This window comes from Panthera leo, chromosome D2, assembly GCF_018350215.1.
Source record: "Panthera leo isolate Ple1 chromosome D2, P.leo_Ple1_pat1.1, whole genome shotgun sequence".
In the NCBI taxonomy this organism is placed as follows: domain Eukaryota; kingdom Metazoa; phylum Chordata; class Mammalia; order Carnivora; family Felidae; genus Panthera; species Panthera leo.
Genome location: NC_056689.1, coordinates 27,152,596 through 27,178,483, shown reverse-complemented (window position 1 = coordinate 27,178,483; position 25,888 = coordinate 27,152,596). Strand labels below are relative to the sequence as shown.

Genomic DNA, 25,888 nt, shown 5'->3' with positions numbered 1-25,888 from the left:
GCTCTGTTGGTTAAGTGTCCAGCTCTTGTTTTCGGCTCAGGTCATGATCTCATGGTTCCTGAGATGGAGCCCCATGTAGGACTCTGCGCTGACAGCATGGAGCCTACTTGAAATTCTCTCTCTTCCTCTCTCTCTGCCCCTCTCCATTCTCTCTCCCCTTCTCTCTAGATAAATAAATAAACATTAGAATTTTTTTAAAAAAGAAAGAGAAAGAAGAAAAATAATCCCGGAATAATTAAGAACGTTAATATTTATCTGGGGGTATCAGATTTATATTTACTTCAGCAACATATAGTTGCTAACAAATGATGTGCTTAGTTTTCCAAGTTTTACGTATTAAGTTTTATTCTTTAATAACATTGTTAATTAAGAGTAGAATATAATTGAAATAAATGCTTTGGGAAAAAATTAAACTTATCCATAATTCCACAATCTATAAACACATACCGTTAGAAGTTTGAAAATGTTTTCCCAGACTTTCTAGAAAGCAATAGAACTATATAGTACATACAAAGAAATGCAAACATACGAATACATAGAGATGATTTTTAAACAAAGGTTCTTTTTTAATAGATATATATCCTGATGTTTTCCCTTAAAATCATCTCACAAGCATCCTTTTATGCAATTTAAATATTTTATAAGCTTTTAAATTATTTTATAACATTCCATTAAATAAAGTTATTATTTATGCTCACCAATGGTTAGTTCGCATTATATAATAGACTTATTGGTGGTTACTATTTTAATCAGTAGCTGAAATTTAAATTTTATTATGACATAAATCCATAAGCCTACATATGTGTAGAAGGGCATGTTGGTTTACTAGAAAAACAATTTGAAAGTGATAATTTCATGACTCTCATTTCTTGATAGAACTCTACCAATCCACTGCATAGATTGAAGAGTGAATTCATTTCTCTAAAATGCTTAATAACTGTTTTAGTGATTTGTTGCTTGGCATTACTGAATCACTTATAAACATTTCTATACCTGTCATAGGAAAACAAAAGGAGAAGGTTGTTTTACCTTTAATTAGGTACCTCTATGACAGCCTTCCCATAAACTAGGTTTATTTACAAGGTATTAATACATGTCATCAACTTTAGATTTCACTTTCATGTGAATACCCAACTTATAACCATGGTGAAAGCCTTTATAATCATTCTCTTGAAATGTGTAGTTCATGACTATTTTACTTAGCAATTTCAATACCTTTTAAATGGTGCTTAGTAAACTGCATTATTATCTCTGCCTAATTTCATCCTAATTAGGAGAAAAAACATTTAGATATAACAAGATATTTTTAATGTCCTTCTTTTAATATCTGAATAAATCCATGTTTATTCATTAAGATTTTGGATCCAGTGTATATTTTCAGAGTTAAATTAGAAAATCAAATAACAATATATAAATACACAGAACATTAAAAAGAGAGAGCACTTAAAGAGAAAAATTACTGATGCTGGTGAAATTGGGATATAGTTCAAAGGTTACAAGATGGCTATGAGTAGGATACATTTGAGAATCTCCTAGAGAGCTTTGTAGGAACTTCATGGAGAAACCTCATGGAAAGGTAAATATATAATATTAGCACAGACTCTAGAAATCTGAGTTAAGATGAAGGAAGTATCCTGAGTTTCCTGGTAGGATAGTACCTATATATTTTAAACAGCATTTTTGACACTTCACCTTTTATTAGTTCTTATAATTTGCTATCCAATTACATGTAGTTTTGTAGGATTCTATGTATTTCTAAAAAACAATCATGGTGATTCAGATCATTTTGTGAAAACACTGATTTGTGGATCAGAAACTATATCCTGAATTTACTTCTAACCCATGGGCTTCTTTTTCATATGCATCGCAAATTCCACATTGTAATAGGTTCCTTGAAACAATTCCAAATGAGACTGAGAAAGAATTTATCTCACAGAGAAGGGTGTACTCTGTAAATTTTTGTGCATTTGAGAGCAACATATAAGAGAAATATAAATTTCAAAAAAAGGACATTGTGATTAAGTTTCAATAAATTCATTGACTATGGAAGTAAACTTCGCTATGGCATATATGCAATAATAATCTTGTACTTTTTAATAGTTAACCTTTCTTAATGTGGAGAAATATTGTAATTTAGAAGGTAATTGAAACAATTGAACTTTATACTTAATGTATACTTAATGTAGGAAGAAAGAAAGAAAGAATGGGAGAGAGAGAGAAAGGGAGAAAGGGACAAAGGAGGGAGGTAGGGAGGAAGGGATGGAAAAGAAGGAAGGAAGGAAGGAAATTTGCCAGCTTATAAACAATTCATTTGTTCCTAATTTTATCTTTATATTTGTTATTTACATTATGTCCTTCATTCTTTGGAGCATGTGTTCTGCTACATGCATTATACACTCAAGGAAGTAATTTAAAATAGTGCCAGGATTTTCCTATCTCTGTGTCAAAAAGTATAAATTTCATAATTGGACACCAAGTTGTTCTGTATTTTGAACTATAAAGGAATAGCACCCAAATGAATACTGACTGTTTTTTACAAGAGTGTTCAGCAAGAGGCATCCAGTGTGCAGGAATTGAATGGTTTTATTGCATAATATGGGAGAATTGCTCACTACTGTCTGCTCCTGCTGACAATCCTGATGTTCAATCTGGTAATATTCTCAAAGCTATTTTGCCTTTTTTTTTTAAGCCTACTGCTTTGATATTAGATGTTAATAGTTCTTGGTCTATGGGAGAGGAAGAAGGGGACAATTAACATGAAAAAACTCAGTCTGAGAGGAGTCATGCAAGAAAGTCTGCATTGAATAAGAATGTCTAAGGTTTGGTTTATTTTTTCCATTTGTTTTTTGTCAAATAGGGTAGCATAAAATGCAATAACCTAAACTTTTGCCCGTACATCAGAATAGCTAAATAGCTGTGGAATTGCACTTCATTTGTTAATTGATTCTCCTATGGATATCTTTTCTGGTGATGTCTCTAGGATATTTTAGGTTTCCTCTAGCTATGATGGCTCTATACAGATCCAGAATACTAACATGACTAGAGTGCTGCCCAAGTGAGATTTGCAGAATTAAAACTATCTATCTAAATATACATAGATGATATCCCATGCTCAATTAAGTTAATGTGAAAACTTATAATACATTCAACTATATAATATTATAAACAACCTTTGCATTATTTCTGTAAAATTTAGAAAATATTTTAAACCTATAATATCCCCTTCACATTGTACATTTAAGATAGCTGAATAATATAATTATAGAATCACTATATCTTAAAGCCAGATGAGACTTTAGCATTTATAGGACCTTAGCAGGTGGGACAAATTTGATTCTGAGTTATGGCCCAATTACTGTAACTATGAATTTTGGAAAGATACTTATCTGTTCAAAGTCTCTATTTCTTCATCTTTAATGCTGAAATGTAACATACACGTCTTTTAGGATTATTATAAGAATTTAATGAAATAATACACGTATATTTAGCACAATGCTTGCAGATCAACAGACATTCTCAAATTATTTTTCTTTTTAAACTCAAACAAATTAATAGAGTTATTACTCTGTGAAAGCTAGGAGAATTAAAGAAAGAACCAAACCCTTTCTTAGTTATATTCTGGGAAAAATTGAAGCATGTTCAAAATCATTACCTCATTAATTGTAGACATCTGTATATTATGTTGTTGAATATGTGGGATTAAACATTATTAGCTGTCACAATTTAGAAGCTAAACAGTGCTTATTAAAGGTCTAAAGTGGGGTTTCACAATAAATACCAAATATTTGAAGAATTTCCTTTTTTGGTACAGTTGATGAACCAATATTGATTCATTAACTACGTTCTATAGTTTACATTAGGGTTCATTATTTGTTGTAAATTCTACGGATTTTGGCAAATGTATAATGACATGTATGCACCATGAAAGTGTCATACAGAATAGTTTTACTACACTGAAAATCTCCTTTGCTCCATCTATTCCTCCCTCCTTAGCCCAGAGTCTCTGCAAACCATGAGCTTTTTATTTTTATAGTGTCCAAAGTTTTCCCTTTTCCGGTAGTCATATAGTTGGAATTATACAGTGTGTAGCTTTTTCACATTTGTTTCTTTCATTAGAAATATGCATTTAAATTTCCTCCTTTCCCATGCGCGCGCGCGCGCCCACGCGCACGCGCGCGTGTTTGTGTGTGTGTGTGTGTGTGTGTGTGTGTGTCTTTGATGCAGACAGGCTGGGTCTGAGGACCCAGGGGAAGGTCTCACAAGGCCAGCCAAGAGAGTCCTTGGCTTCAGGCAGGATAGAAATCAAACACGAGCCAGAGAAAGTGGAAACAGAATTTACTGGATAGCATAAGTGACAGAGCAGTGTCAGGAAGACTCAGAAAGGAAAGGAGAAGCGCTCTTGTTGTTCCTTGGTGCTGGGGGTTTATATTGGCTAGAGTACATGTTCCTCCAGGAATCCAGGGTAGGGTCCAGTCAAAGGCAAGTGTCAAGTAAACAATATGTATTATTCCATAAATTCCTGAAGGTGGGGGTTTTGATGCCAGCATCAGCTGAGGTTTGTTTGAAGCTAATGTCCTGGAACATGTTTGGGATCTGGCTCTTATTAGGTGTTAACAGGTGTTCGGGGCCTGGGACAAAACTCGGAATAATAAACTTTCTTGCTTCCTCCTTGAAGTGGGAACATAGCTTTTTTGGCTTATTCAGAAACAAACTATGGAACATGAGTAAATGGGGCTTAGCAGAAAAACAGCAGAGATGGAACCTTTCTCAGTGGAGTCCCTTCAGCTTTCCTACTTTAGCTTGATAGCTCATTTCATTTTTTGCTAAATAATATTCCATTGTCTGCCTGCATCAGTTTGTTTTTCCACTCATCTATTGAAGGACATTTTGTTTGCTTCCAATGTTTTTTGGCTGCTTCCAAGTTTATGTAATGATAAGTAAAATTGCTATAAACACTCATGAGAAAGTTTTGTGGGAATATAAGTTTTAACTCTTTGGGATAAATATTAAGGAGGGCAATTGCTAGATAGTGTGGTACTAGTATGTTTAGTGTTGTAAGAAGCGACCAAACTGTCTTCCAAAGTTAATATATCAGTCTTCATTCCCAGAAGCAATGAATGAGAATTTCTGTTGCCCTACAATCATCATGTGGTACTCTCAGTGTTCTGGAATTTGGCCGTACTAATAGGTGTATTGTGGTATCTCACTGGCTTTAATTTGTAGTTCCCCAATGATGTGTATTGTTGGGTATCTTTTCATATGCTTATCGTCTTTTTGTGATGTTTGCTGAGATTTTTTGCTCATTTTAATTGAGGTTTTTATTGTTGAGTTTTAAGAATTCTTTATAAACTTTGGATACTAGACCTTTATTAGGATATATGTTTTGCAAATATTTCCCCCCATTTGTGACTTGTCTTTCATACTCTTAACAGTGTCTCTTGCAGACTGAAGTTTTTATTTTTTATGAATTGTAACTTAATCAGTTTTCCTTTCATAATTTATACTTTCAGCATTGCATTTAAAAAGTCATTGCCAAATCCAAGATTACCTAGATTTTCTCCTATGAGCTTTATAGTTTTTCATTAAAATACAGATTTATTATTCAACATGTAACTTTTGCTTTACATATTTTTCCCCTGAATAGGAAAAAAAAAATACTTGACAAATCGGTACATTCCAAGGCAAACCACACAAAGAATAATTTCCAAAGTTGAATGCAAGATTTTTACAAATAAAAAGTGAGCTTGTGTCAAAAATTAATTATTGAGAGCCATCATGATGATAAGTCTCGTTTAAGGAGAATTGAATGAAGAAAGAACGATTAAGTGAAATTGCTAATTTAGAAACAAAACTTGCGATTGCACTACAGAGCAATAAGAATGTAATCCTTAGGATTATTTTTGCTACAAAAATTATTTCTCTCTGTTCCAGATAAAAATTAAGTTGTATTTCTATGTGACAAGAATCATTCGTATGGCTATCAGTTTTAGAAACAAAAACAGCACCCCTACAGAGTTGTAAAGTATCCTAACCAATAGTAAATAGCAAAGCTACACACGCCTGGGGAATTAGATTTTAGGCCTGACTCACAATTTCTGCCCGACAGGACACTGAAAAAGTATGCAATAGTACTTTTGCCTATTTCCAAGCTTTTGATAAACTTTTAAACTAGTTATAGGAGCCTACTTAACACATAGTGAAAGAAATATGAAGGCTTTAGTGAGTTTTTTTTTTTTTTTTCTTTTGTGGTTTTGATTTCTATAGAATTGAATCTCATAAGTACTACAGAGTTTCTGTAAGTATAGTTGGTACAGTTGGTAAGGAACTATTTTGGAAGTAACAATTTTAAACTTTGTTTTTCCTTTGATTATTGTCAAAGTAGGTCAGGAAAGTTTGAGCTGGTTAAGGCTCAATGTAGAATAAACAGCTTATATAGTGTGGACCAACTGGAGAAACTTTTGTGGAAAAGGTTAACAAAATTCACTTAAATTATAAAATGACAATAATTTTGGCCCTTATAATTTGAAAAGAGTAAAAGATGATGAATGAAAATAATTGTTTCTGATTACCAACTTGTAAACCCTTTGTGAACAGACATTGGACCTTATTTATCTTTTATATCATCTCATTTTCTAACATGAAATAATACTTACATTAGGGAGAGGGGACAATTGAAAGGTTTTAACGGTGTAGAAAAGGGAAGAGGAATGTTAAAATGTTTTATGTTTAGCTCCATTCATGCCCCTTATTTTCAAAGTAGTACCTTCCTACATCTTTATGCAGGATATCACTTAATTCAGAGATCAAGCCTCATGATCAAATTCTTGCCAAACGGAACTTTTAACCACCTTAATAGAGATACATAAACAAAGAATAACTTTCTGGTGCATTCCATTTGCCTTTAGTTTCATGGGTTTTTTTCTTTTCTTTCTTTCTTTTTTTTTTTTTTTTGCTATTTGTTTTTATTTTTGAATATTTGTGTTGTTGCCTATGTAATGAGTTTTAAATTTACAGTTATAGGTCCAGGTGTGCAAAAATGGAGACTCATTTGCTTATAAAATTTAGTTTTACTCTGAGCTCATATACAGTGGGTAGCTATTCTTACCCTTCCCAGTTTAAGAGACTTAACCTCTTTTGGCTTATATATAACTCAGTCTCTTTAGAAAAATAAATCTTTACAAAAAATATCCTTTTCTCTCTTCCCCTCTTCTCCTTAGAATTTCATTTTAGGTGTGCAGATATCAGGGGAGGAAATAGTTGATGGTATATTATTCCCCACTCAATGGATTATAACATAAACCCTCTACTTCTTCCGGCTTTGTCATTGATATATTCAAAGTCCGGCTTTGGGAATTAAAAGAAAACAGACTTTTACCTCCCAAACAGTCTGGTTCTTGCAAATAAAATGTGCTTGCACTTCCAGTATTTTCTTTGGGCTATGGATTTAAACTTCTGCTTTGGAGGTCAAAAGCCAATAAATTAACTTTTTGGTCTCACTGGGTTTTTTGTTTGTTTGTTTGTTTGTTTGTTTGTTTGTTTGTTTTCTACTTTCTCTAAGGCAAAGTCTAGCTTTAATTTTGGAAAACTGAAGAATTGTGAAAAAATCATAGAAAAAGTTTAAATGCATTTGAAAATCTTATAGTGTGATGCTTGCCACAGTGACTGAAGATGGAGTTACCCAGAGAAGTTTGCAACAGATGAATTATCTTTTGTCTAAAATCCGTTCCTTTACCACTTTGTTTGTTACTGTTTTTCAACCTAACAGAAATCACCCTTTGCATCTCTGGAAGGCTATAAAATGATTGATAGGAATTGCTAGTACTTCAGCAATTCTCTGCTCTACAAATAATGCACTTCTGGATTTGCAGTAACACCAGGACATTCCATTCCTCACCCCAAATCAAATGTTAAATGGGCACTCTGAAACAAAGACAAATCTTCAGTCATTTCTACAAAAATATCATATTCCAAATGTGCTGTTCTATAATAACACATTTTCTTTCTCTTAAACCCCATTTTATGTGAATGTTGAGTCCAAGTGCCTCTACAGTTGGAAAAAACCAAATGGAGGTAGAGTTCCTAACGATCTTTGCCATGTCTAACAAGTAAACCTATTTCATTAGCAAAGACTTCAGAGTATGCATCAGTAGGAAGTTTTATACAAGGTATTTGGTGTTTAATTTCTTTCCTAGAGTTTTAAGGTTATATAGCTAGACATATAAACTCCAGCTATCCTGAAGGTCTTTCCAGCTACTTAAATTCACTTGAAATATGAATAGCAAAGAAATAATTGTTTTTAAGAAATTAGTTTAATGTTTAATTACTGTACATATGTGGGAGGTGCCCAGCATTCTTATTTTCTTTTTCTGGCACTCTATGTTTAGAATTTCATGCAAATCACTTCGAGCATCTTGTGAAACATTCAGGGTAATGGGAAAGTGTCACAATAATGGAAATGTTGCAAACCTTTCCTAATGCTTTTGTGCTATATTTAATCTCAGTAATTCAAAAGATCATTTAATCATCATCTCCAACATTCTCAATATAACTGCTTCAGGTTAAGTCTGGTTATATGTTTCTCGTCACTTATTTCACTTATTTTCAACATATTGTATACATTCATGTAGGACTTTTCTTTCCATATCTGACCTCCCCTCTCTAATTCTTCAATGTGATTCGTACTATGGCTTCTGATTGTATTGCTCAAAGCAATAACCACACAAATTTTAATAAGGCCAGCAAAAAAGAACCAGAAAAGCCTTTGCTATGTTTTTATTATCTGCTTTGAATAATAAAATAAATTGGTGACTGTATATCATTGTTCTATAGCAGAGGTGAACATTCGATTCACTCTTAGTGAATATTCTTTGTATGTTTTTTTCCTGTGAAAAATTTACTAGGAAAAAAATAATTTGTGGCGGCTATGATTTTGCCTTTAATTAAACAGAAATTACAGTTTATTAGAAATTAATCTTCCAAAAATAACCACTGTTTTTCCCTAAATATTTTTTCACTATTTTAGGGCTGAAAAAACAGCTCTACAATCTAAAATTAACCAACTTTAGTGAATACAAATAAAACATTCATTATATATACATGTGTGTTTGTAAACTAGTAGTATTAATTTATTTACAATTTTTAAGTTGATTTATTTATTTTGAGAGAGAGAGAGAATGCATAGGAGGGGCAGAGAGAGAGGGAGAGAATCCCAAGTGTTGGGGAGCCCAATGTAGGGCCTCGAAAACTATGAGATCATGACCTGAGCTGAAATCAAAAGTCAATTGCTTAACCAACTGAGCCACCCAGGCACCCCAGTAGTATTAGTTTAAAAACAACTTACCAACATATTTGAAAAATAATAGCTTCTTAATGTGTCATTAAAGTACACACCTATGGACTTAAAAAAAAAGTTGATGATTATATACCTTCCACATTGAAACTTGTACTTTCAGTTCCAGGGGAAATATACAATTTCTATTGAGATAGGACCATGCTTGGATTTATTATAGGCCTTAATGGCACATTCACGACTAAACGCTACAAATTAGGTGAAAATTCTAGTGAGTTTATAATGAAGGTTTTCAGTGTTTAGTTTTTTTCATGCAAACGAACAGACTGTCCTTTATATGAGTTAATTTGTCAAAACTTAAGTGCACAGGTATTTGTCTACCTAGGTTTCTAAACCATGATTTAGGATTTAGACAAAACAATTTACTGGTCCTAGGTGTGTTATAAGAGGACTTTATTCATTCACCCAACAAACATTCCTATTGGTCTACAGGTGCCATGTATTATACTAGGGACTAGATATGATACCTCAAGCAATAAAATTGAGAGATAGATTGATTAGTACATCATTAAAACATGGGAAGAACCTGTAATGAAAACATATAAGCCATTTGATGGGAATCCTAAATAGCATAGAACCAAATTTGTCTTACTATAAGTCAGCATGGATTTCCTAAGGAATGAACATTTGACTAATGCTTTGAAACAATGGTAGAAGTTGATCAGGCAGACTAAAGGAGATTGGCAGATGAAATACTATGATTTATAGTAAGAAATATATATGTGGGGTATCTGGGTGGCTCAGTCATGATTTCACAATTTTTGGTTTCCAGCCTACATTGGGCTCTGTGCTGGAGCCTGCTTCAGATTCTGTTGTCTCTCTCTTTGCTCCTCCCCTGCTCACACCATCTCTCTCTCTCTCTCAAAAATAAACAGATATATATGCATACATATATATATATACACATATATGTATATATATACATATATATACACACATATATATACATATATGTGTATATATACATATATATACACACATATATATACATATATATGTATATATATGTGTGTATATATACACACATATAAACATATATATGTATATATATAGTTTTTGTCCCATTTCTGGCATGGAACCTTAAAACTTTTGGAATTTCCCAAATGATGAAAGCAATAAAAGTGTTTTTGTTATGTTAATGAGGTGACATTTGTATCCCACCCCCCATCCCACTGTGGGGTGATTGCCAGGGTAATTAATCAACCTTGTGATTAGAAGGTTGCAATTATGGAATTTCAGTCCCATCCTGTGGCCTCTGGGGTGGAAGAGGGACTGGAGGTTGAATCAAGTGCCAAAGGCCAGTGATTCAGTGATTTAATTAATCATGCCTGTGTAATGAAGCCTCTATAAAACCCCAAAAGGACAGGTTTTGGAGAGAGGCCAAGATGGGAATACTTGGGGATGCGTGGAAAATGGCACACCTGGAGAAGGAGCGGAAATTCCTTGCCCTTCCCACATATTTTGCTTTATGGAATTTTCACCTGGCTGTTTTGAGTTATAAGAGCTGAATCTAGAAAGTAAAATGTTTCTCTGAGTTCTGTGAGATGCTCTAGAAACTTAAACCCAAGGAGGAGGTTGTGGGACCTGATTTGTGGCCAGCCAGCGGGGTCAGGAGTACACATAACAACCTGGGCCTACAACCGGCTCTGAGGTCGGGCAGGGGGGCAGTTTCATAGGACTGAACCCTTAACCTGTGGAATGTGATGCTATCACTGGGTAGTGAGTGTTGGAATTGAATCGTAGAACACTAATTTGGTGTCCACAGAATTGCTTGTTGGTGTGGGGAAGTGAACATCAGTTGAATGGAACTCCATGGTTTTCTTTTTCTATATATTTGGGATACCTGATATTTTTAAGTGTTTTATAACCTGTATAGTGTTGCTTTTAATCAGAATTAAGCATTCCATCATTCTATCATTCCACTATTTTAATCTAGAAATTTTCCTCAATTCGTACTGATCAGTCACTCAAATCTAAAATTGAGTCAGTTGGAACTGAAATCTAAAATAATATGTAATTTCTGGGGCATCTGGGTGGCTCAGTTGGTTAAGCATCTGATCTTGATTTCAGCCTAGGTCATGACCTCGTGGTTCGTGGAATTGAGGCCCGCATCCAGCTCTGCACTGACAATGTGGAGCCTGCTTGGGATTCTCTCTCTCTTTCCTCTCCCCCGGTGTGTGCTCTCTGTCTCTGTCTCTCAAAATAAATAAAATACACATTTATTTAAAATATAATAATAAAATACACATTTATTTAAAAAATAAAATAATATGTCATTTCTAAAAGTACAGATAAAAATATAAAATTTTATATTTCACAAATTTTGCTATTAAGGAGATAAAAGCAGAATCATGCCTTTTTTTTCTTTCATAATTGTCAATGTCCTTTATTCCCATTGGGTACCACCTCTGAGGTCAGAAGTTAACATGGATTGTAATATGCACCGCTAATTTGATCTGTTTACTTGCAGAGAGCCATATCCTAGAAGATGTCAACAAATGTATCATAGCCTTGAGAGACCAGGATGCTGATAACTTAGACCGTGCTGCAGGTGCCATCAGAGGACGGGCAGCAAGACTTGCTCATATTGTCACAGGTGAAATGGACAGTTATGAGCCGGGAGCTTACACTGAAGGCGTGATGAGAAATGTTAACTTCCTTACAAGTACTGGTAAGTCTCAGTCCCCAGTAACAGCTGCACTATTCCTGATATTTGAATCTCTGTGGCTACCAAATATTCATACACGTGGAAAGAAGATCTCTGCCTGTGTTGTTTGTTAAGCAATAGGTTGCTCCACCATCTGACAGGTGCTTGCCTCTTGTTGTTAGATGATTTGAAATTTATTTCTAGCAGTAAATATATTTATTGGGAAAGGTAAGTGTTTTATAAATATGTGTTATATAAATTAGCTACAGACCTTAGCCACTTATGAATGTTTAGTAATGCCAGAACTGTTAGGATATATAATTGGGCCAGATGTTATAAGTACGTAATAGTTTCCAAATCCTCTTTCAGCTGTATCATTGGTACACCAGGTTTTTGTTTATGTTGCTTAAACAGGAAACTGGTCCTATGGTTCCAGAGAAATGCTCTGTACTGTCTTTCACAGTCTGTTTGCAAACATTTTGTTCTTCAAAATCTTCAGAATCTTCTGTGATTACTTGACAAATACGGAATGAGGGGCACCTGGATGGCTCAGTTGGTTAAGCGTCTGACTTTGGCTCAGGTCATTATCTTGCTGTTTGAGAGTTTGAGCCCCATATCAGCTCTCTGCTGTCAGCGCAGGGCCTGCACTGGATCCTCTGTCCCCCTCTCTCTCTGCCTCTTCCCCACCAGCAAGCGCACTTTCTTTCTTTCTCTCTCTCTCAAAATTAAATAAAAATAAATAAATAAATAAATATATAAATAAATAATAAAAAGAAATATGGAATGAGGATTGTGTTTTGGTTGAAGCACCCAGTTTAATATTTTTTTTAATTTTTAAAATGTTTATTATTATTGAGAGACAGAGAGAGAGAGAGCATGAGCATGGGAGGGGCAGAGAGAGGAGAAGACACAGAATCTGAAACAGGCACCAGGCTCTGAGCTGTCAGCACAGAGCCCGAAGTGGGGCTCGAACTCACAAACTGTGAGATCATGACCTGAAGTCGGATGCTTCACTGATTGAGCCACCCAGGCGCCCCTAATAATTAAAAAAATTTTTTTAACGTTTTATTTATTTTTGAGACAGAGAGAGACAGAGCATGAACAGGGGAGGGTCATAGAGAGAGGGAGACACAGAATCTGAAACAGGCTCCAGGCTCTGAGCTGTCAGCAAAGAGCCCGACGCGGGGCTCGAACTTACGGACCGCGAGATCATGACCTGAGCCAAGATCGGATACTTAACCGACTGAGCTACCCAGGCGCCCCTATTTTTAAACAGGGAAGTAAATGCTTATTTTGAATCACTCAGTAAAATGGCATTCTTATATTAAACACTATTAACATTTCTCCAACAAATTTACAGAAGCATTTGATTTCATACAGATTTAGAAGAAAATGGATATAATTTGAATAAGGGCAATCAATTATTTTTATAAATCATCATGGCAGAACTTTTTCCTGTGAAAACCCTTTGCATTCTGTGAAATCCTCAGTTTGAATTTTTCTTACTAATTAACACTAGGGTGATGGTGCACCCATGATTACTAAAATATTTGAAATTCCATATTTAAGGCATTGATTCTACCTAGAGAATTGTTCTTTATGTTATGCAGAGGGCATATCAAATTTGGATGATCCGTACATTGTTTTGTTAAAGTGGTAGAAGGAATAAGGATGGGTGATTTTGCAGGGACAGGAGAGGGAGCTGCTTCTTAAATTTAAATGACTAAGGGAAACCCACCAATGGTGGAATCAACCTTCAGTGGGGAGTAGTTCTGAAGAGGCATACCACACAGTTGGTACAGAATTGATGATTAATGTCACTGTTTTCCTAACAGCTTGATCTAGAAAATCATTGGTGAATCTTGGCACAAGGTTTTCTCATAATCTCTTTAAAAACATTTCTAAAATAGTGGAACATTGAAGATAGGCTAAGGAAAGATGGAGAGGGTCCATTGGTACCTGTTGATACTATATTTCTATATTATACCTATAACTGTTGATAGTATATTTCTATATTATACCTATAACTGTTAATATTATATTTCTGTAACAACTCAAAAGCCACCGGTGTTCCAGATACGGCCCTGGTGGTTGTCATATGGCATGTACCACACACCACATAATGACGTATGGCGATACATTTAGTTAAGGAAATAAATATATTGATTAATTGTGTTAATGGTAGTTCTGCGTCTTTTCCATGAACTAAATATGACTGGTCTTCTTGTTGGTCAAAATCAAGTACAGAGATACCTGATATTTTTTTTCTACTTTCTGAGAATAGAATTATAAGTACAAGAAGAATGCACTAGGGGTTCTCTTTTTAGCCAAATGAAAATTTCCTTCAGGGAGTTGAATAGGTCAGGTCTACCAGGATCTTACATATATCTTGCCTCTGTCTCAATTTTCTATTCATATTAGTAATGTCCTTTGGACCCACTGTTATGGTCAGAATGTCTGTATGAGGTACCAAGCTTACAGTTTCATTTTCCATAGGATAGAGTTTATATGAGCTGTAAGCAAAGAAATAGAAATGAAATTCTAAACTGTCCAGGCTGTGAAGTGTATTGTAAGAACCCTGTTCACAATCAATTCTTATAATCTGAAATAAGAAAATAAAAATAAAGCAAAGTTATTTATGCCTTTAATTACAAGTTTGTCAATACCTCTATGATTTATAATGGCCTATGAGATAACTAACCAATATTGGGTGCAAAATTCATTCATTCAGAAGATGGAGAAGTCTTTTTCCTCTAATTAGTTGTATATAACTTTAATTAAAATTCTCCAGGTAAGTCATATCCTGTGCCCCAAATATAATAAGTATAGAATAATTCTGGGCTGTTCTGTAAGTCTCATTATTAATGTAACTATAATTTATGACTTTCCAATTTTGTCATTTTAGTTTTTCAAATAATTTTTTGACTTATCTTTGGAGAAATATTCTCATTTTTTTATATGTCTAATTCCAGACTTTTCTCCAGTTTTTCTTGAAATTTATCAAAAGCATGCCCTACTAAAGGAAATTCTGAGCAATAAATTAGATGAAAATGCTAATTAGATCAGCTTGATCTTAACCAAAGCTGAAATATGTGAGCATTTTCCCTCCCGTAGAGATACTATGAAAAATACTTCCAACTATTCTATCCTCCATAATTAAATAACAGAAGATGTTCATCTTTGTTCACATCTGCTCATCACTCGGACTTATTATTTATAAATAATCATCAAATTAAGTAATTGGAAATGTCATGTTTTGTGTCATGAAGCCTTAATAGTTAACATTTTAGCAAGTGAATGGTCTCTACACAGGTGGCCTTTCTTTTTCCTTTTCCCTTATACAGTTCTCAGGTCTTGACCCTGCTTCCTGAAAATCACTTAATAAGGAGCTTTTGTGAATTGTTTTTATGACCCAGACTTCCTTAACACTGCAAAATTTGCCTTAAAGTACTGTAATCAATGATAAAACCTAAGCCCTGCTTATCTAAATCAGAGTGTTTTTGGAACATTGCACCTTTGATTTTAATCAGACTTTGTGGCTCATTAGCACATTTTCAAGATTTGATGATCTTCTAAGTATTTCTTCAGCATTAGGAAGCAGGGCTGCCCTGTTACATCGCAGGAATTCGCACTGTTCATAAGCCCTAGCAGTCGGCTTTGTGTGAAATGTAGGCAACATCTGGAACACTGCATTTCATTCCGACAGAGGCATAATTTTGTCATCTCCATGTGGTATTTTTTATTCTGCCCAATTTTTCCGTTATGAAGCTTATTCATTTGTCAGGATTTCCTGATAGGAGAGAGGAAATATATTGACTTTTTTTGGTTAAATAACAAACCTTATCAATTTTAATGTGAAGGCTTAGAAGTTACATTCCTACACCAACTTTAGTTCTTTCACACTAGGTTTGGGGAAAAACAGAAACCAAGAGGGGACTGAAAACAGTATTTTTCGGATGTGATTTATGGACTCTTATCAAATTCAGAAATTAGCAGTCCCCAAAGCATCTGTTGCAAACCACCAAACTCCACCTGGTTTCAATGTCAGCCAGCCTCATGGACCAAAACAGAGCAGCCACATAAATAAACCTGACCAAGATATCCGGGTGGCATCCACTGCTGGAAACTTGCAGTGAAGACAAGCAAAGGGTTATTCATCAAGTACTCTATCAAACCCAAACTGGAAAATCTGTACCCAGAATCCTTCCCCTAATAGAATGGAGAAGAACCATATGGTTGCAATTTTTCTTCTTACAGACACATTAGACAGTTGAAAAGAATCTAGAACCAACGAATACTTCCAAACTGTTCTTATACATGAGTCAAAATAATTTTTATGTGTCCAGTAGTTTTGAACAGTACAATTTTGTTTTGTCTTAAGAATTAGTGTCTAATTATATATATAATGACCTATATAAATAACATATATATTAAATACACATATAAATAATATACATAACATATACTTATAAATTACATTCATTATATATATGGAAAAACTCAGATGAATGGCTTATTCTAATAAATGGGAAAGTCTGGCAACTCTAGGACAGAGTTTGCTATGAAATTGGCTGGAGCTTAGTGCTGTTTCCTTTTCATTGAGCCTCAGCGATAGTCTCCACCATGCCATAGTCTTCTCCACTCCCTTTCATTATATACCTAGCTGCTTAACTCACTTAATTTATCTGTCTAAACTCTATTGGCATTTGAGTTCACCTGAACATGCATTTCTAAGTTGTTGTTTTTTGGAGGTTTTTTCTTCCTTTTTTGGGCCAAAGGCACTTTCTACTCCATCTAAGTTGGTAGTTTCACATTTTATTTTCACATTTTATCTGTCTTTCAAGAAACAGCTCATACCCCATGTCCTCTGGGAAACTTTCTTTACTTCCTCTGGTAGCAGGGAATTCTTTCTGGTTTCATGTACTATAGATTTTAAAGGACTTACCACTCAGTCTTATCATTCTAGATAACTATATGCTGTTGATGAACTCTTAAGATATACTTACACAGAAATGACTTTTTCCTTCAACATAGAATATAAGCTATAGAAGAAAATGTTGTGTGTCTTGCATTTTTTAAATTTCTCTTTGCATCTTTTCCAGACCTACCATTGTGTCTTGCATGGTGTTAGATTAAAACAAAACAATGCAGCAAAACAACCCTTAAATTGTGTCTATATGCGTGTACTAATTCTATTCTAACAGTGAAAAGTCTTTTCTTCTCTAGTGTCCCTCTAAAATTATAACTATTGTCCAACACTTTCTCAAATGCCACCACCTTCACAGAGTAGCTTCTGATACTGTTTCAGTTAGAATTAATTGCCCTGTTATATATGTTACCATTGGATGAGCTTGTTCTCTAGTTAATGGCTATTTCATTTTGCCTTGTATCATAATCAGTCCTTTACATACAAGTTTCTCCAAGCAGATAGTAATGTCCTTAAAGGCAATCACCATACTTTATTATTTTTATGTTTCACAGTAGCATTTTACACATAATAGAGGTGCCTAAGTCATTTTCCCAAGTTTAAATTTAAAATTCACTCTAATATTGTACTGTGATACATTCTAATACAGATATGCAAATGAACCAGTTATCATCCCAGTTCAGGGAAAGACAAAAACAAAACTCGAAAACAGTAGACTGTGTCAAAGGCTTGAGCAAAGAAAAGGTCAGGGAAGTAATTAATTACTGTCCAGAGTTAGATATTAGCTACTTCCAGAAAACTTAGGGTCAGATGTCTGAAAGGTCTTTAGCAAGCCTTTGAACTAGAGATCACGACTTCTGTGTATTCTATTACTTACAAGAACCATCCTTGAAGTGCATCTGGTGAAAGATCCCATTGAACCTAATTTCATTAATGGTTCTAGCAAAGCCCTGTACGGGGATAGCAACCATGCCTTGTTTTGGGAAGCTGTTTTTGGTGAACTTCCTTCCCCTGGTAGCAGTTTGAGACAGGCCTCCTAATTATATGCTTTCTTACTTTTGGCTTCAGCTAGAATCTACACCGTTTAACACAGAGAGCATTAACAAGAAGCTTCTGTCTGTAGATCATTTGGTTAACCTGGATAGCAGGGTGTCTTCATGTTGGTGATGCTAAAATCAGAAGCTAAATGACAACCCAGCCTGGGGCGCCTGGGTGGCTCAGTCAGTTGAGCGTCCGACTTCAGCTCAGGTCATGATCTCACAGCTCGTGAGTTTAAGCCCTGTGTTGAGCTCTGTGCTGACAGCTCAGAGCCTGGAGCCTGCTTCGGATTCTGTGTCTCCCTCTCTCTCTGCCCCTAACTCACTCGCATTCTGTCTCTGTCTCTCTCAAAATAAATAAACATTAATTTTTTTTTTTTTAATGGCAACCCAGCCTCTGTAAAGCAAAGGGAGATCCCATGGCATTGGAAGTACTTCCATTGCTGTAGGATTTGGGGATCCTGCACCACCACTGTGAGTTGAAGAAAGCAGCTACTAGAACTTCTGAGCAGAAACCTGCTTTCTGCCTAAAGAGAACTGGATTTGAATAGGATCCATATTTAGTTAACGGGCTAAGGATACTTTTTTACCTTGCCATTTTAAGTAGTTAGAAATATAAACTTGTCAGGAAAAAAAGTGCTATAAAAGCTGAAATCTCTATGTACTGGGGATGCAAAGGCTTTTTGGATCTTTTTGATAAGGGTAGATCCTGAGAGAACTGCGTGGAATAACCCAAAAAACCACTGTGGACAGTAACTTTACTAATAAAAAGAATACATTCTGACATGGTAGAAATTTATCATCAAAAGAGGAAATAATATGGAGTGCTTAAAAGTGAATTCATAAAATCATAAAGAGGGCCTGAAATATTCCTATGTCTGGAAAATATAAAATATCTAACGGTGAGGCTGATGCTAAGTGAGGTATGGGTAGGGAAGATGAGTTGAGATGGCCTAAAAGGAAGAGAACATTGACAAAAGAACTGGGGAGTATGGACCTGCTGGGTGGCTATTCATCAGTGCAAAGATGTGCTAAAGGTCTTGTACCTTCTTTAAGTCTAAAACTCCTATGACCAGGCTTAGATGCATGTTCTCCAGCCAAAAAAGACATTATCTGGAAAGAGAAATAGGATGCATTGTTCTTTCTGATCCTATTTTCACAAATTTTCAATAAAAAAGACTAATTCAGGGTTATTTCATGATCCTTCATGTGGTAGGGCACATAGAAATATAGCATATATAAAAGGATTAAGCATGAAGCTCCAGTTTCAGATCTGGATTTCAAGCAATGGACTCTAGCTATGGGTAAATTAAGCAGAAAAAGAGACAAACTAACAAACACAGAAGATAAGTGGAAAAAACAGACCGCAAGGGATCTTGCATGTAGGGATCTGGTTAGTCATCCTAAAGAAAGAGGTACCATTCCTGCCCTCTCTGAACACTTAATACTATTATTAACATCATAATGTTGTAACACTGGTCCCCACAGATAGTGCATTGCCATCACATTCCAGATACTTCCACCAATGAATAAAATCCTAAGGAAATTCCTGCTTTTGTCCCACTTGCTCTGAATTCAACTTCCTCAGCGGAAGCATCATATTTGTGGAGTTTAAATCATGTGCCCACACCTCGACTGCTGGTATGGGGCAAGGGGAGTTTGCAAGTACTGGCTTTGAACCCCTATGGAGAATAGTGCTTGGCCTCATACTGAGACCCTCATACAAGCAGATTCCCTGGTATAAGAACAGGCTTTGTGGTCTTGCACAAAGGGAGATGGTGTGTTAAAGAGCAGGAGAGGAGGAACATCAACAAGGGAGGGAAAGGGCCCAAAGAAGGGAAATTGAGGACTGATTTTACCAACTTAGGCTGGTCACCATCAATGTCAGGACAACAGAAATGCTTCCAGAATCACCCAGTTAGAAGCACTGTATTAAAGCATCTTGCCGTCAAACCCATTTTTTTTTTTTCTGATGGTTTATAAAATCTAAAAACAAGTATAAAAGCATGCTTTCTTCCTGGCAGATCTATTAAATGAGGTATTATGATAACACTTTAAACCTAAGTATGTCCAGAGTGGATGTGCCTTAACAGAATGTATGATGTGAATGTGATTCTGTTGCCAAGAGAGTGGCAAAGATGGACGTATATGAATCTGTGAAGTCCTGTAAAAAAGTGAAAATGAGGCGCCTGGGTGGCTCAGTCGGTTAAGTGTCTGACTTTGGCTCAGGTCATGATCTCCCGGTTGGTCAGTTCAAGCCCTGCGTCAGGCTCTGTGCTGACAGCTCAGAGCCCTGAGCCTGCTTCAGAGTCTGTCTCCCTCTCTCTCTGCCCGTCCCCAACTCACACACACACACACACACTCTCTCTCTCTCTCAAATATAAATAAAAAACATTAAAAATTTAAAAGAAAGTGAAAAAATTACTCTTCAATGGTTTCTTCTTTTATTCTTTAACAACAATGACCAAAACTTAATAGGATTATATCCTATTATTGTTCAAATGTACAGTGATACTGTATCAATATGTATGATTTTGTTCTAAATCCAAAGGGATGGGGATTTTGACTTCATTTATTTTAAGATTTACTAAGGGAGACATAGTAAACATATTTTGTAACAGCATAAACTAGTTCCTTCTAAATCACAGTGTGTGCATAACCACCGGGAAAAAGAAGTGGCTGTTTATTTAAGGCAGAGGGGATCAGAAGCTCTGGGGTCTTAAGCAGTGTTAAGTCCTTCCCAGCAATCCTGAGAGCTACAGGGATCAATACCTTTAAATAATAATAACCCTCTAAAACACACCCCATGTCACAACATAGTCAGGAAGCTCTGGACTAGGCTGTTATCTACTGGGTAGTCCAACAATTAAGTCTCTTTATAGTAGAATTACTGTAAAATGTTTTGTGAATGGGGTGCCTGGGTGGCTCACTCGGTTGGGTGTCAGACTTCGGCCAGGTCATAATCTCGTGGTTTGTGGGTTCGAGCCCCACGTCAGGCTCTGTGCTGACAGCTCAGAGCCTTGAGCCTGCTTTGAATTCTGTGTCTCCCTCTCTCTCTGCCCCTTCCCTACTCACACTCTGTCTCTCTGTCTCTCAAAAATAAATAAACATTGAAAAAATTTTAAAAAAATTAAATGCTTTGTGAACTGTAACATAGTATATGTTTTTAAAAATGGAGACAAGTATCTGGCAGGAGGCTCTTTCCTTCTACTTCATCTTGAAAGTCAGATTTATGAAACTAATGAAATAACTCCCTTCAGTTGTTATAAATATCTGTTTCATGTATTAATAGCCCTCAGTTGTAAAGACAGTTAATTTTACTTTTTTAGAGATGTTTATATATAGCCTGGAAAGTCTGGTTATATATTTATTGATATGAGCTGGTAAAACTTTTATATACTCATCTGTAAAACTAAATTTGAGGCTCAAGGTCACTGACTCTAGAAAATGAACTGAGGTGGTATGGCTGTCAGATTTTGTTTCCTCTGGCTTTGAAGTGAACATTAACCACGTGAATGTATAAATCATATTGCATATCCTTTGGTGTCAAGTAACTGGTGTGGACTTCAGAGCTTGATTGACTATAGTTTTAGCCATTTCCTCTCCAACCTCTCTTTTCCAACATTCTTCATGTCATTTTTTTTTCTGGGATTCTTTAAATGTAGTTCTGGTTGTATGGGCATGGTCACAATTGACATGATGATATCGCCACATTTCTGAGATGAGAGTATGTGTAGTAAGTGAAGACATAAGCATTTCTAAAGTAAACAGTATCTATAGCTATTGCCAGAATAAGGCAGTATTGCATTTGTACTCTTAGACTTTGTGGATATGAAAACAAATGCTGAAAAATCATATCATTGTAAAGAGAAAAACAAATTAGCAGGCCTACGTTTTCAAATGACAGTGCTATCCACAAGCTTTATTAATAAATGTGAATATTTTCTTCAGTAAGTCAACAACTTATTATGATTGGGTAAGTTAAGGATTATTTCACCTCTTGGTGAAAACTATAACCTTGGGAAAAACTATGAACATAGTGTATATCTCAAGATTTTCAATGAAGGAAGAGATGACCTGACTGAAGGAAGAAAGGATATTTTCAACACAGCCACAGTTGGGAGAATAATGCTGGGAACAGATCAAGTGGAGTAAAGAGTATCTAGAAACATTGGTCAGTTGTCCATTAACCGACTAAGTGAAGATAGAGATAGTTCAAGAAAAAAAAAAAAACAATGAAATGTTAGGCAACTAGAAATTATTTTGCACCACGTGCCCATGCTGATTGCTGCTGCCAAGTATTTTCATTTCCCAAGTTAAATTTTCAAGCTCATGGTAATTTTCAACTTCCTCTTTTGTCAATTACAAAAGAAAGTGTTACTGCTTAACAATCCCACACAGCAGGGTAAGGACCTTGGAACAAGTTTCTTCTGAAATGTATTAGTAACCGAATGGTATCTTAGAAAATGTAATATATTCTGGTGATCATCCACCATTTACTTTTACTGTCTGCCAAAATCTGGAGCAGTTAAAGTTAAGTGAACAATTTATATTATAAAATTTCTCTGCTGATGTAGGGACTTTTAAAGGTATCATTTATTATAAACACTACTAGCAATATTTCTTTTAAGATTCCAGATATTTTAAAATCCTTGTTGATTATAGGTTACAGTGATCTAAAAAAAGTTATGAGTGTTCCTTTACTATTGCCACAAAACTCCTGTGTAACTAGAAAAAGGAATTAGAGTCTTGATAAAAAAATGAGGGAAGTAGCAAGTTAAAATGTTATAGTTCTCTTATGGTGTCTTCACTTTCTTCTTTCTACCAAATACTTCCGTATGCAAATTGTTTTTTCTTTCTTATTTGTTTTAATTAATGTATTCATTCTATCTTTGCAATTACAGTCAAATAATTTTGAGTCCAGGATCTAACAATGTGGGTTTTCCCCATTTTTAATCTATTTAAAGAGGTAGCAAGAACACAGACTGACAAGATATATCTATCAAACCTTAGTTTAACATCCCTTTAACCTAACAGTAAAGAGACACAAAAGGAAATAAACCCATAGTAACAAATGCATGGTTATGCGCTTATCAAGAGAAAACAAATCCAGAAGATAGAAAGTATCTCGAAACATGCAGATGGAAGAAAGATAGCAGCAAACCCCTCAATCTGGAGTATGCACAAGCAGAAGCCATCAAGGGTATTAACTTTCCGCCTTGTCTGATGTTGACTTAATCAGCAACACTGGATTCTGGAAAACAATGAAGCAATGGCTTCACATTCAGTGAGAATATTAATTTGAACTTAGAGTACTTCATTCATGCAAAATGTGTGGCAAAATAAAAAGTATTTTGTATGCACAAGAACCCAGACTAAATTGCAGAAACACTTTTTGAGAACTTGAAAAGTTGTTCAAACAAAATAAGAGGAAAGAGCAGAAAAAGTAAGATACGGAAAACTGAAATTGTGAATCTAATTCAGCAATGTAATGGATAAAGTGACAAGATGGCAGATCCCTAGTAGGTCTAGAAAGTGACTGATCCAAGGTAGAACAGAAAGTCAGTAGAGTGCAAGGAAAAAAAAAATTCTGAAAGGAGCCTGGAGGCCATTCAGACAAACCAAATCATTCAAGTAGTCACATGATAAAGGAAGTAATTCACTGTCCTCTCCAAAAGATAGTAGTACAGAATCCCACCCAGGAGGCTTAGACTATCATGAACCTAACTACAGAATCCTAAAATTTGTCTGATTATATTGTTATCAGCTTATACTTAACTATTTGTATTTGTTTATTGTGTATATTTTTCATGTCTTTTATCATTGTCAAGAAACCAGATTTCTTTTTTATTTAAGTTTATTTATTTATTTTAAGAGACAGAGAGAGAGAGAGAGAGCAGAGCATAAGCAGGGGGAGGGGCAGAGAGAGAAAGAGAGTATCCCAAGCAGGCTCCACGTTGCCAGTGCAAAGTCCTATGCAGGGCTTGAACTCATGAACTGTGAGTTTATGACCTGAGCTGAAACCAAGAATAGGATGCTTAATGGACTGAACCACCCAAGCACCGCAAGAAATCAGATTTCTTACATGGTAAACATTATCTTTTATGTCTATTGTGAATATGTGTGTGTGTGTGTGTGTGTGTGTGTGTGTGTGTGTACACACACACACACACACACACACATATATACACACATGTATGTCTATATCCATTTATAATTATAGTATATGTAGATGTATTATTTTATCATATCTACTATATTTAATATTATTATAATTATATATGTGCAGTACATTTGCTATATTATATGTAAAATAATTATTTTGTGTTTAAAGTCATAGTATAAAACAGAGTTATCTTACATCATGACTGGGACATCTCTACGCTTATCTTCTGAGGTGTGCCGAAGTCTAGTATTGACTGTCAGCTATGATAAAGATGATGGACTAGCTAGTAACTTAGAATGTGTTGTTGTGTACATTGATGGTTTACACTTGTTTAACTAGTTACATTGCTCAAATTGGCTATACGACCAGTGGGACATGAAAGACTGCTGGTATCTTTTCCATGAACTCTCCCAAACCCACATTTCCTTGTATATATCTTGGCATTTCATAACCCAGAAATAAAGTGCACCCTGTGTGACTAGGAAAGGACTCTGTGTAGATGTGCCTGCAAGGCTCCGGGTCCTGATCCTGGCAGGCGCATTCAGTCTCCTGCTTTGTTGTATTCTTGATCTTGAATAAGTTTTATGTGAATACATTCTATAGAAATTGGCAAAGTCTTGTAATTATACCACTTGTGTAACTGTTGCTTCATAACTCATTTATTTTCCCCCCAAAATGTATTTCAAGGTTCCAAGAAAAAGACACAATAGCATGCATACACACACACACACACACACACACATGCTCTCTCTCTCTCTCTCTCTCTCTCTCTCTCTCTCTCTCTCACACACACACACACACACACACACACACACAATCTACTTTAATCATACAGAATAAGACAATCAGTTTTTGTCGTTAATTGCTTTTTTTCTTTTTGGAAAGTCCTCAGTAAGCTTTCAAAATTGGCCATTTTGTACCCCAAATTGATGGATCATCCTTTTTTTTTCTCCTGAAGTCTTTTCAAGCTCTGAAAACTTGGTGGCTAAACTTTCATCTTATTTAGAATAACTCACTTACACAATATATCTCAATAGTGAATGGGCAAGCCTTTGACTCCGCCTTTTGTGGCTTGTTTTCTCCAGTACTATGATTTGTCCACCAAATTACCATTTCATTACCCTACCTCCTCAAAAACTTAGAACGACAGCAGAACTTATCCTCTCTATATTAGTTATCTATTGCTGCATAAAACCCCTAAAATTTAGCAAATTAAGACAACAAACATTTACCATTTCATGGTTTCTGAGAGTCAGGAATATGGAAGCAGCTTAACTGCATGGTTCTGGCTCAGGGTCTCTCATGAGGTTGTAGCTTAGCTGTTGGCCAGGGTTGCCTTCATCCAAACCTCAACCAGGGCTGAAGGATGTGCTTCCAACCATTCACATGTTTTTTTGCACAGGACTTCAGTGGACCTCTTCATGTGCTGAGTGTTCTCACAATATGGCACCTGGCTTCCCTCCGAGCAAGCAATCCAAACAAGGGAGACAGTAAGGGAAAGAGAGAGCCTAGACTAGAAGCCAACCTTTCAGTATAACCTAATTTCTGAAGTGGTATATCATCATTTTTGCCATATTCAATTTGTTAGAGAGGAGTTACTAAGTTCAATGGCTTACTAAGCTACTTAAAAACAGGGTATGAATATCAGGAGGCAAGGTCATTGGGCAATTTTACATACTGCTTACCATAACTTTTAAATGTTTTATGTTCTGGATATGCTCAATTTTTCTGCATGTACCTAAATAGACTATATATTTTTGAG

The 25,888-nt window shown here is 35.4% G+C and overlaps 1 protein-coding gene across 8 annotated transcripts in view; it reads left to right on the top strand.

Annotated features, from left to right (window-relative positions):
- The window catches only part of CTNNA3 (catenin alpha 3), a 1,696,848-nt gene that overhangs the window by 1,217,334 nt on the left and 453,626 nt on the right, over nucleotides 1-25,888 (top strand). For all 8 annotated transcript variants that reach the window (XR_006194484.1, XR_006194482.1, XR_006194483.1 and 5 more), the window contains one exon: nucleotides 11,820-12,020. Coding sequence is in view for 4 of the 8 variants with exons in the window: in XM_042908368.1 (XP_042764302.1) it covers nucleotides 11,820-12,020 (201 nt within the window). In the remaining 4 variants the exon portion in view is untranslated. The remainder of the gene's footprint in view (nucleotides 1-11,819; nucleotides 12,021-25,888) is intronic.